This window comes from Gossypium hirsutum, chromosome A11, assembly GCF_007990345.1.
Source record: "Gossypium hirsutum isolate 1008001.06 chromosome A11, Gossypium_hirsutum_v2.1, whole genome shotgun sequence".
NCBI lineage: Eukaryota > Viridiplantae > Streptophyta > Magnoliopsida > Malvales > Malvaceae > Gossypium > Gossypium hirsutum.
Window position 1 is genome coordinate 65,537,801 of NC_053434.1, and position 12,089 is coordinate 65,549,889.

At 30.9% G+C, this 12,089-nt stretch overlaps 2 protein-coding genes across 10 annotated transcripts; one reads left to right on the forward strand and one right to left on the reverse strand.

Moving 5' to 3' along the window:
- The first annotated feature begins 5,218 nt into the window (after positions 1-5,218).
- LOC107900446 (probable receptor-like protein kinase At5g24010) lies at positions 5,219-8,218 on the forward strand. Its single transcript, XM_016826050.2, has one exon. It carries the CDS (start codon positions 5,565-5,567, stop codon positions 8,052-8,054), a length of 2,490 nt encoding a protein of 829 aa, XP_016681539.2. The 5' UTR covers positions 5,219-5,564; the 3' UTR covers positions 8,055-8,218.
- Positions 8,219-9,011: 793 nt separating this feature from the next.
- LOC107900457 (uncharacterized) lies at positions 9,012-11,663 on the reverse strand. 9 transcript variants are annotated; one of them, XM_041081874.1, is made up of 3 exons: positions 11,453-11,641; positions 11,067-11,336; positions 9,012-9,301 (listed from the first exon to the last, which is right to left on the reverse strand). In XM_041081874.1, exons 1-3 carry the CDS (start codon positions 11,563-11,565, stop codon positions 9,295-9,297), a joined length of 390 nt encoding a protein of 129 aa, XP_040937808.1. In that variant the 5' UTR covers positions 11,566-11,641; the 3' UTR covers positions 9,012-9,294. The 9 variants fall into 9 exon arrangements, with proteins under 9 accessions (XP_040937808.1, XP_016681581.1, XP_040937807.1 ...); XM_016826092.2 differs by having other exon boundaries at positions 11,067-11,366; positions 11,453-11,637; XM_041081873.1 differs by lacking the exon at positions 9,012-9,301 and adding an exon at positions 9,368-9,992 and having other exon boundaries at positions 11,453-11,640.
- Between the last annotated feature and the right edge of the window lie 426 nt (positions 11,664-12,089).

The window sequence follows — 12,089 nt, forward strand, 5'->3', positions numbered from 1 at the left end:
TTTCACAAAAAACTTATATATTTTTTAGTTTCAAAATAATAATATAAATAATATAATATTTTATAAATAAATTAAAAATTATTAAAATTATTAAAAAAATACTCTCTTTTTTTGTAATTTATACATTTATAAAAAAAATTTGTTTTACTTTTATTTATGTTTGTATCTGGCATATGGGAGATTGTTATGTGACACCATCTTAACTAACAGTGTCATGTCAATATAAACTAATAATGTTCCCACTTTGGTACATAAAAGTTCATTCCGACATAAGTTTTGGTCCAATTTTTAAATGTCATTAAAGAAAAATATAAGTGACCAATAAAAATATGCCATTTGGCATTATTATTTAAAAATATATTTTAAAATTTATAGAAAATAGAATTAATATATAAAAAATTCAGAAATATATAATAAAATAGAAATAAATTATAGATTATAAAAATAGAAATTCATTCATTCCATTTAATAATTAAATGTTTTTAACCCAAATTGGGTAATTTATGTTCATAATGTTCTTCCAGAATTCCTCTTTCTCTATTTGTTCTCCATTTGCAAATTTAAAACTAAAAAACTCAATATAAACAAAGACAAACCCAGAAAACAATCCAAAATTGTTTACAGTAATCCAAAAATTCCATTGTACTAACCTAAAATTTTTCTAGAAAACATATATCAATATGATACACCCAAACAAACCTAGACAAAACTAAAATTGTTTATAGTAATCTAAGAATTTCATTGTACAAGCCCAAAATTTCCCCCCATTAGCTCCGTAACGAGGTTTATGGGATCACCTTCTTTGTTCATTCATCTTCATTCTTGAATACAATGACAAAAAAAAAAAACTTTATGGGGTCAAGGAAAAAAGAGACTTGTATCCAAGAAAAGAGAGCCAAAGCAAAAGTGAGGTGGAATGGGTTAGGGATTTTTCTTTGCAAAATCGGAGTGCCAAAGCAAAAGAACAAGAGATTTATCTTCTCAACCATTTTTCTTGTTGTTCTTTCTTCATTGATGTGCTAGGGATCAGATGAGGGAGGCATGCGTGAGAGGCAAAGGGATGGGTATAAGTTAAGCTTTTTAATAATATTTTTTTTGTTAAAATATGTTTTTTAATAAAAAATTAATAAAAGTATTTTATGGATTAAATAGACAAAGAGACGTGGCATGTCTAGATTAGGTGATTTTTTTTATTGTCGTTTAAGTTTTGGACCAAAATATATAACTGAATGATACTCTACATATCAAATTAGACAAAAAAAAAAGTTGGATACTAAAAAGAAAAATAAGCATATTTCAAGGATCAAATTCTAAATTAAATCTAAATAATTAACTCAAAACAAAGCGTAGGTGAAAACATATTAGTTTTCAATTTCATTTGAAAGTTTGATTATACAAAATATAAATTTATCAATAAATATCTTAGAAAAGTTTGATTATATAAAATGTATATAAGAAAATAACATTTGTTTTTTATTTATATTTTTTGGAATCTTTTTAAATATTTAAGGTGTTTCAGTAACGATAAATGAAATGGTAGAATAACTAACTTCAATAAGCATAACCATTGAAATTGAATTCATGCAACAATAGTAGAATAACAAATTTGATGTACCTTTTCCTAGTACAAAGATTTCTTCAAAATAAAAAGTTAACAACCTCAATGTTACCTTTATCGTCTTTAACCATCTTCATGATACTATAATTTGCAATGGAATGTGAATGTACAATGAACAAACACATCTTTTCTTCTTTGTTTTTAGTTTCTCATAAATTTACGAAAATGGAAGCTTAAAATTATGATAAATTAAATGAAAGTTTCAAGGTGTGCAACTTTTTTAAGGTTTTATTTGCCTCCATGTATATGTTGGTGTATAAAAGAGCTTTAAACAAATAAATCTTAAAATACAAAAAAACTCAATAATTATCTATGTTTTGCATTAACGAAAATAGTACATTAAATGTGAAAAAAATAAAATAAAATAAAAATAAAAAACACACAGATTTTTACGTGGAAACTCTTTCGGGAAAAAACCACGGGCAGAGGAGAAGAAAATTCACTATGTCAAATTCGAATTCTATACAAGAGGAATAGACTATGTCTATTTATAAGCTTGTAAAGCCATATTCTAGTAAGACCGAAACACTTTATTCTAATCAATATCAAATAGATAGAATTTAATAAGGTTTTAAAAACCTTATTCTAAAATAAAATAAAAAAAGTGTAATACTATATGAATTCTTCTTTTATTTTATTTTACCACTATATTTTAGTTAAATAAGGATTCGAGTCACTTAATTCTAATATTAAATATTAAATAACGTAAAAAATATTTTTTATAGAAGAATCAATGAATCTTATAAGACAGAGGAAAATAGAATAAAAATTTGTTTTTATACCTTTTTATATGTATTAGTCATCCATCCAAGTGATTTGAGTCTTACAGGAAACTTCAAGTCTGTTTATACAAATTCAACTTTTCTTAGATAACCACGTCTCTTAGGAATAAATATTACTATTTAAATAGATACATAAATATTCGAATTGAAATATATTTGAATAGCTATAATTTTTTGTTAATAACAAAGTGATATACTTTTTTTATCTCAGAAAAAATGTCATAGTTAAAATTTTTTAGATAAATTTTTTAAACTTTGAGATCAATTATTTTAAATGATTTATTGGGATAAATATCAAATTTATACATGAACTTTGGTCTAATGTGCAATTTGATACATCAACTTTGATTTCGTGCAATTATACACATGAAATTTAAATTGAGAATTATATGTATACATGGAACTTTGATTTTCATTCTATTGTACATATTTAAAGAAAAAAAGTACATACATTTGTTTTTATATTGAATAATATAATTGTTTGTGTATGCAATACATTAATGTAAAATGATGCTAATTTGGCAATGGTGTTTGTGATTTGTGATTTGTGAAAATTGAATCAAAACAAAATTTCATATATATAATCACACAAATTTAAAGTTAATGTATGAGATTGCACATTGGATCAAAGTCCATGTATAATTTTGATATTTATCCCTAATTTAATTAAATATCTTTTATGGAAAATATATTTAAAAACTACTTCATTGAACTTTTTAATATATTTTTACAAAATTTTACCTATAATAATTAAAATAAAAAGACATTTATAAAATAAAAAGATATAAAGTAAAGAACAAAGAAAATAGGAGAGCAAAAAAGAGAGCGTATTTTATTGATCAATAGGAATACTATACAATGCTTCTTTAGAGTCTATATTTATAGACATAAGAAGTAAAAATGAAATAGAACTCTACTTCTAATGAGTATTAGAATTTAAAGTATAAAAATCCTGTAGAAAAAAATCTAGCGAAGGAAAAAGAGTATACATATTTATAATATGCACGATTAGCACTATTAGACGAGGCGTTGAAGCTTCCAACGCACTATTAGATTGAAATACACATATCTATAATACGCATGATTAACAATATTAGACTGAAATTGCAATAACTCTAGAAGGCAATTGACAACAACTTGAGCAACAGGTTTGGAGTGACCGTGTTATAAAATAAACCATCTACAATGGACTTAGAAGTGGTAGTGAATTGAATATTGAATAATATTGATCGAGGCATTGAAGCTTCAATTCAATCATGGAGGATAATAGCTCTAATTTGGGACTGTCATTAGGCGATGATAACAATGACAATGACATGGCTACATGTTAATTCACTTTCCGCAAGATAATATTTTTAAGGTGGAAGTGAGAGTTGTGCTAATGAGTTTGCGTGTTGCATGGGAGAGAGGATTGCGATAGGTTGAGGTAGAATGTGATAATGCACTTCTAGTTGAATCATTGTTGGCTAGTGAATTTGTTATTAGCAGAATAGTGGAGCTACGTTTGATTCATGGTATTTTTAATCGTAAATAGAATATACGCATTCACCATATTCCTAGGTCCCAAAATGCAATTGCTGATTATAGGGCAAGACTTGCGGTATCTGGTCCTTTAAGTCTAGTGGCTTTTTTAAGAACCTTCGATATCGGTCAAATAACTTCTATTAGTTGATAAAAAGAACTTTCATAAGTCCTAAGATAAGTAGTTTTTTTTAATTGCTTTATTTTTTAAAATTGCTTTATGCTATTCTTTTCTACCAAAAAAAATTAAAATTTTTAACCATTAAAAGTTAAAGTGTAACAAATTAGTGTATGGAAAAAATAAGGTTTAATAATTAAGAGACATTACTTATTACTTTTAACCTTTGACTTATAAATATCATAACATTATAAATATTTCAACTTTTCATTTATAATTATTAGAATATAATAAATATTTAAAAAATATTTTAACAAAATTAAAAAAATTTTCAAAATAATGAGTCGAAAATTATTTATGAAAAAAGTATCGCATACTAAGTCAAAACAACACCATAATTATATAATAATTAAATTTTAAATTCCTTAAAAGATAATGGAAGCTATAAAAGGAGATATCTTTTAAATGAGCATCCCACTTATGGAAGACGATGACCAATTCACAATTGAAACTCATTGGCACTTTAATCTCAAACTCAAAAAAAAAAAAAAAAATCAAATTCCTAGAAAAATTGAGAAGTTAATTTATAGGACTTTCTTTTTCGTATTTTAAAAAAAAATTAGTCCAATTTGGATAAAATTATTAAAGGTTGCGATTAAAATGTTGAGTTGGAATTAACACTAAAAACAATTTATAAACAAAAAAAAGGAATTTAATATTTTATATGCAACAAATTAATAAAAATCAATAATTTTGATGAATGTGATTATCAACAACTAAACAACTTTTTAATTTTTCTTAAATTTGGATGATGGTTTAAAATAAAAGGATTAATTTTTAAATTTTAATAAAAAAGGATGGAATTAAAAATTAGACATGTTGCAATGGAAGAGGTATCTAAATGTGTTTTCTTATTATGCAAGACTTGGACTGTTTAACAAACTCACAACTGACAATCAAAGAAAGAAATGATTTGTAATTTTGGGTATCAATATAAAATGTAATTAAATAAAGAAGTGTAATATATGACGCATTTTCCAAGGATTAGGTTTACATGAAGTTAAAGAATTTAGACTCATCTAGTTTTAACTAGCTCCCAAATCTCAGGGAAATTGCAATGCTTTCCTGCTTCCACACACACACACACACAAAAAGTAGAGTTGAATGGTCCATAAATTATTGAAAGAATATTAAAATAATATAGTTTTGATGTGACCAGATTGCAAGAAAACAAATCGTCTTTATATACATTTAAGCTTACATCAACATCACCCTGTTTTCATTGACCAAGTAAATGCCTATAAAGCCAGAACTGTCCTCTACTGAATCCACAAAGTCTACAATTACGAGGGCATTTAAGGCATTTCCCAATGCAACACGGCTTAGAATTTTCTCTCAGCCTGTTTTGGTTCATAAGCCAATTCAGGCTCCCTGTTGACTTATCTTCAATCCTTCAATAGGAATCATTGATTCACAGAATGGAATTGTTTTGAAGAAACAAAGTTTAAGCAAATACTGCAAATCAATGGGAAAGTTTCAGTGGGATAAACACCATGAGTCTTTAAGCCTTTTTCTTTATCTTGTCATTTTCTTCTCATATCAGCTGCCTTCTTCAGCATACACGCTTCCAGACAAGTATTTCATCAACTGTGGATCAAACATCGCCGTAAACGTCAGTTTCCAGACCTTTGTTGGTGACTCGAATTCTGATGTTTCATTTACGAAACAAAACAGCTTTGTCACAGACAACAGGCAGGCATCAGAAACACCACCTCTGTATCAAACTGCAAGAGTTTTTCGGAAGCAGTCTTCATATGAGTTCAAAATCAATACTAATGGCACTTACCTGGTACGCCTTCATTTCTCCAACTCAACTGATGTCTCAGATGCTATTTTCAATGTTTCAGCTTCAGGTTTTCTGCTCTTGCATGATTTCACTGTCCAAAAAATTGGCAGCTCTACTATAACAAAGGAATTCATTTTGAGCATTCCAATAGGCAAATTTTTAATCTACTTTGTACCGCAAGAATCTTCTTTCGCATTCATCAATGCCATCGAGGTCTTTCCGGCCCCTCCAGATTTCATTTCTGACGAGCCTACACAGATTAGTCGGACTGGAAACAGCAATGATTACAAAGGCCTGCTCTCTCAAGCATTACAGACGATTCATAGGATCAATGTCGGAGGCCATACACTTACACCAGATAATGATACTTTGTTAAGAACATGGCTTCCTGATGATAGTTATCTGACCAATTCAGGCATTGCAAAGAATAGTCAAGTTCTCTCAGGTAGGCCTAATTATGTTATTGTTACCGAATTTATTGCACCAGATCTAGTATACAAGACTTCCAAAGAGATGGCATCAAACGACTCCAATATAACCTGGTCTTATGATGTAACCAGAGATGCTAGGCACTTGATTCGGGTTCATTTCTGCGATGTTATTAGTATATCACTGAATATTTTAAGTTTTTTTCTCTATATAAATAGCAACTTCAGCCTGAACATTAACCCTTACCAAAAAGTGAATGATTTGGCGACTCCATTTTTCATGGACTTTGTGGTTGATTCTGATGATTCAGGGTTCATAACCATCTCCATAGGGCCTGATAGTAATTCTTTTTATCAAAATGCTTTTCTAAATGGCGTTGAGATAATGGAAATGATGGGGAAATCTGATTTGGTCCCTGTAACACATAAGTCCAACAATATGTATCCCTTCATTATTGTTGGTGTGGTCCTCGGAGGTCTTGTTCTTATCTGCATCTTTGGAGGTCTGTTGTTTATTGGATTGAGACGTAGAAAGTCAAAACATGTTGAAACTTCAGAATGGTCACCCTTACCTATATTTAAAGGAAGTTCTCATGGTAATTCTAAGACACCAAGCAGAGAGGGAACCATTACTGTTTCCCCTGTGCCTAACTTGAACCTTGGTTTAAGGATACCATTAGACGAGATTCAGTTGGCAACAAACAACTTCGACAAGAAGTTGCAGATTGGTAAGGGTGGATTTGGGACTGTCTATCAAGGGACTCTCCGGAATGGCTTCAAAGTGGCTGTGAAACGAAGCCAGCCAGGGTCAGGTCAAGGTCTACCGGAATTTCAGACGGAGATCATGGTTTTATCAAAAATTCGACATCGCCATCTTGTTTCCTTGATCGGATATTGTGATGAAAGACTTGAGATGATACTTGTGTATGAGTTAATGGAGAAAGGAACTTTGAGGGATCACCTATATAACGCAAAACTACCTTGCTTGTCTTGGAAGCAAAGGCTCGATATTTGCATTGGTGCCGCAAGAGGACTTCATTACCTTCACAAAGGTGCATCTGGGGGCATCATTCACCGTGATGTCAAGTCGACAAACATCTTGCTCGATGAGAATCTTGTAGCCAAAGTAGCTGACTTTGGCCTTTCAAGATCTGGTCCTCCGGATCAATCCCATGTTAGCACAGGCATTAAAGGAACTTTTGGTTATCTTGATCCTGAGTACTTTAAAACACAACAGCTGACAGAAAAATCTGATGTTTATTCGTTCGGAGTGGTTCTTCTTGAGGTGCTTTGTGCAAGGCCGGCTATCAATCCTGCACTCCCAAGAGAGCAAGTGAACCTAGCAGAATGGGGAATGCGTTGCAAGGATAAAGGATTGCTTGATCAGATTGTGGATCCATCCATAAGAGATCAGATCAATCCCAACTCATTAAGAAAATTTGCAGAGACAACAGAGAAATGTTTGCAAGAAGATGCCTGTGATAGGCCTGGCATGGGTGATGTAGCATGGGACTTGGAGTATGCGTTACAGCTCCAGCAAACAGCAGTTGTCCAAGAGCCACACGAGGACAGCGCATCAAATGCTTCCGGTATGCTATCATCGCATGTTTTTCAGCGTTTACCTTCCACAAATATCAAATTTGAGGGAGATGATATGTCTATCATAAACGAGGATGAATCTGATTCAGTCCCATTGGCAAGTGGAGTTTTCTCCCAATTGAAAATGGATGAAGCTAGATAAATCATTTGGTTTATAAAGCAAAGTTTCCCGGTGTAATGTTTTTTGTTTTACCCTATGTTTCACATCTGGAATTAAATTTGGCACTGCTATCATAAGCAAGACATTTCAATTACAGTGTTTGAACTGCAAGATGTATAATATAATAATATAACAACCATTTTCAAGATCACATGTTTACCAGACCAGATAGTTAAACGGTACACATGCCAGCTAGAAACACAACTTATATAATATATGTACCCTTTTATAAGAAGGGGTGGTTTCGGTGGCGAAGGAAAGGATGGTTTATGGCCTTCTGAAGTGGTTCCAATAAGGATGTATTTGACTGAGTTAACTTGAGTATCGGATATGGGTATATATGTTTGTGGTCAAAACGGGCTAAATCAGGGTTCCGCTTCATATATTTCACCATCAAATTATCATGTTGCTAGTGATGTTACTGTTCGATTTTAGTTTTATTTACAACAAGAGCAGAGCAGTTGGCCCTTCTTCAAACAATAGTTGCTTAAATTCTCTTGAAAAAAGAACCCATACCATTAAGTTCATTTAGTCAAATTATGCTATTAGACCCCGTACTTTGACTAAGTTATGAATTTAGTACCTATACTTTAATTTGATCATTTAGTCAAATATTTTTTGGAAAAGCTGTTTTTACATATATTAATAAATTTATATTTTAAATTTTTTTTACGTATATTACAATGATTTATTTATAAATAAATAAATCAAATTTAATATATAATAATACTCAATTATTAAGCTAGAATATTAACCGTCATAAATTAAAAACAACCAAAATCAAATAAATTATTTCTAATCGTATTATAAAATAATAATAAAAACAAGGATTGAATAATTATAGAAATTAATACTAGAAACCAATATATATAAAACCCTTAATTTTATTAAAATACTCATGTCATATATATATAATATTAATATGTATAGACTCGTGTATGGGATAAACTCTTTAAATACATGGTTTAACATGAGTGTTAGAACATGAATCTTGCAAGAAAAATGAATAAACTCTATAAAGCAATGTTTGATGGAAATTATGACAACTGACCATAAAAGTCCTAGTTAGAATCTTAATTCCTAAGAAGAATGTATAAGAAAATCCATTAAATCAATCTCTTCTTTTCTATTATCTTCTTAAACATATTTCATCTTTGTTTCGATCTTCCGTAGGTACCAAAATTTTGTTCCTTTATGTTCCTAAAGCTCCTGCCATTTTCTTTTAATGGCTGAAAAAAAAAGGAAAAAGAGTGCATAGATATGGAGTTAAAACAACTAACAACAAAGAGTTGAAATTAGATAAGGAAGAGGGACATAAAAATGAAAGGAGAACCTCAATCCAGTTTCTTCATCTGTACATTTATTAATATTCAATTTGCTGACCCTAATATCCAATTGAATTTCTCTTATGGCTCCATTAGTGAGAAGATGATGAGCAATCAACTATTTGATGCTTCCTACACTAAGAAAATAAAGAAGAAAAAGTTTCTCATCTATATTGTGTACAACCATATTCTTGATTCCAACTTTCTGGTAAAGTCTTCATCTCTTATGAAGCCACCTTTCAATATGCATGGAGTATCAGTGATAGTTACATTAGGAATCTGAGTTTTGTACCGTTCAAAGCATTGAAATCATTCCCTCTATGAGTATTTCATTTCAAAGAGATGTATTTGGCAACAACGGTGTTTCTTTTCATAATCACTCTGTCAAATATGGCTTTCATCTGGGTCAGCTCATCAAATATCTTCTCAACTATAGAAATAAATTATGAAGTAATAAAGAAAACTGCATATTAAATAAGGCTATGATAACCATGATCCTTATTTATAAAGAAAGATTGCCTCAAATGATATTAGCTCCCAATTGTCTGATAGTTTTTGTTCAAACTTCACTTGGAATGATGATTAAAGTCGTTGCCTACATTAATCAGTACCAAAAACATGTCATCTATATAAAAACATTATAATTTTGAGTCTGTGCAGATTGATCACTGTAGTTTGGAAAGGCAAAAGTGGATCTCATAGGTGTCACATAGAAAAACCCATAATCTATTTACATGAGGAAGGCAGCAGCATGCATCAACCTAGTGGCATATGCTATTTATGCACATACGGCATAACTTTATCCAGTATTGTTAAGACAAGCACCTAGGCTTTGCGCCTTAGCATAAAAAGCAAAAGCACCTGAAACCCCTTCAAGCCAGGCGCATTCAGTAGGTACAAGCTCGGCACCCCTAGGCATGCACTTTTGTAAGGCAACACACACACAAAAAAGAAAAACTATTTTGAAAAGGGATTCTTCTCAGTATTTGAGTATACGACGACAGGCACAGGACCAAAACAAATCATGCACACCGGCCAACAAAATTAAAAGAAAATTTAGCTTGTTCACTAAACAAATTTGACCAACTTTCTGAGTTTATTATCATAAGTATAAATCTTAAGCTTATAATATACATAAGCACATACTCATCGAGACTAATAGATATACAAAAATGCACACACAATGCTTGTTGCACCTTATTTCACTCGAGCAAAAGTTCTTTTCTTTAGCGCTTCGTGCCTTAGTCAATACAAGGGTTCGGACGCGTAGAGTGCACACCTTGCCCTTAACAAAACGATCTTTGCCATCCATCAATTTGTAAAACAAATCAAACATGGATACTATAACAGAGTTCTTTATGTTCTAAGCTAAGAGCCAATACTTTCTTCCTTATACACACACACAGAAACAATCAACATTCAAACAAAAGACCAATATTCAAAAACATCTAATTACATCAAAAATATAAGCTTGGAATGAATTAGTACGCGTTATTCAAACAAAGTCATCACCTTTCTCTCTTTTTTTCTTTTTTTTTGAATTTAATGATGAGAATCCAAAATCATCAGATGAACAAGGAAAACTTTGAAAAATTGAATTTATTTTACAGAATTCTTAATTATTTACTCCATTTCAAAGAAATCAAATGCAAGAAAATCGAATCCGAACCTGTAAATATAAAAAATGAGCTCTCTGTAGAAGATGTCCGGGAACTCCTCTCTCAAGGTTCGAATAGCGTAACCCATATTCATGTAATCCTGCTTCTCCTCTTCCTCTTTGCAAGGCTTCGATCCTTGCTTCACCGGAGCCGAAAATTGTACGTACAAACTCAAGTTTTGGCTCAAACCCGAAACCGTACTGTCGACATCTTTAACACCGACCCTAGCATTGGTCCTTGACCAAACTTTCTCATCATCGTTCTTCAAAATCGCGCAGCTCCTGAGAAATTTAGGGCGGGGGGTAGGGTACCTGGGAAATTTACTAAGAGATTGAAAAAAAAGATAGATAGATAACAAAAATCAGAATGATCGAAGAGATAAAAATGGGTAGGGTACCTGGCAATGGCACTGATTTGCAACCCAAGGGGAAGGGGAAGGGGAAGGGGACGGGGAGAAAGAGTTTTCCCATGTTTTGGAAAATGTCTTACCGAAAAAAAAGTGTAAGACATTTTCCCAAAAAAAGAGGTGATTTTTTCGTGTTTTGGAAAAGCATTTACAGTGGGAGTTTATTTTCCACCAAATAAACAGTGAAAAATGACGAAAATATTTTCCAGAAAAGCTTTTACCCCCAAACAAACGGAGCTTAAATTCGGGGAGAAAAGTCAAAAGATTTTTTTTTAATTTTTTAGATTATGACATCACCATCAACGTCATTTATACAATGTATCAAAATATTATTCTGCCATGTGTCCTAGACTTAACACCGGTTAGGCTCAGGTATTGATTTAGTTGATGGAAAAGAAGTTCGAGTACCAATTTAGAACAAATAAAAACTATAATTACCAGTCTAGGAGAAATGGAAAAGTTTAAATACTAATTTTATATTTAACCCTATAATTAATTCATATCTTCATTGAATAGATTAATTAAATCAATTCTATATCAAGTAAAATTAAAATTGAAATTTAAAATTTCAACAAATTAAAAAATTTGAATTTTTTATTAAAAAATGAGTTAATATGTAAATTTCTCA

Coding starts and splice junctions, on each gene's coding strand:
- LOC107900446 (XM_016826050.2), top strand. CDS start 5,565: ATGGGAAAGTTTCAGTGGGATAAACACCATGAGTCTTTAAGCCTTTTT.
- LOC107900457 (XM_016826062.2), bottom strand. CDS start 11,565: ATGTCTTACACTTTTTTTTCGGTAAGACATTTTCCAAAACATGGGAAA. Junction 11,367..11,452: donor CAAATCAGTGCCATTGCCAG/GTACCCTACCCA, acceptor TAAATTTCCCAG/GTACCCTACCCCCCGCCCTA.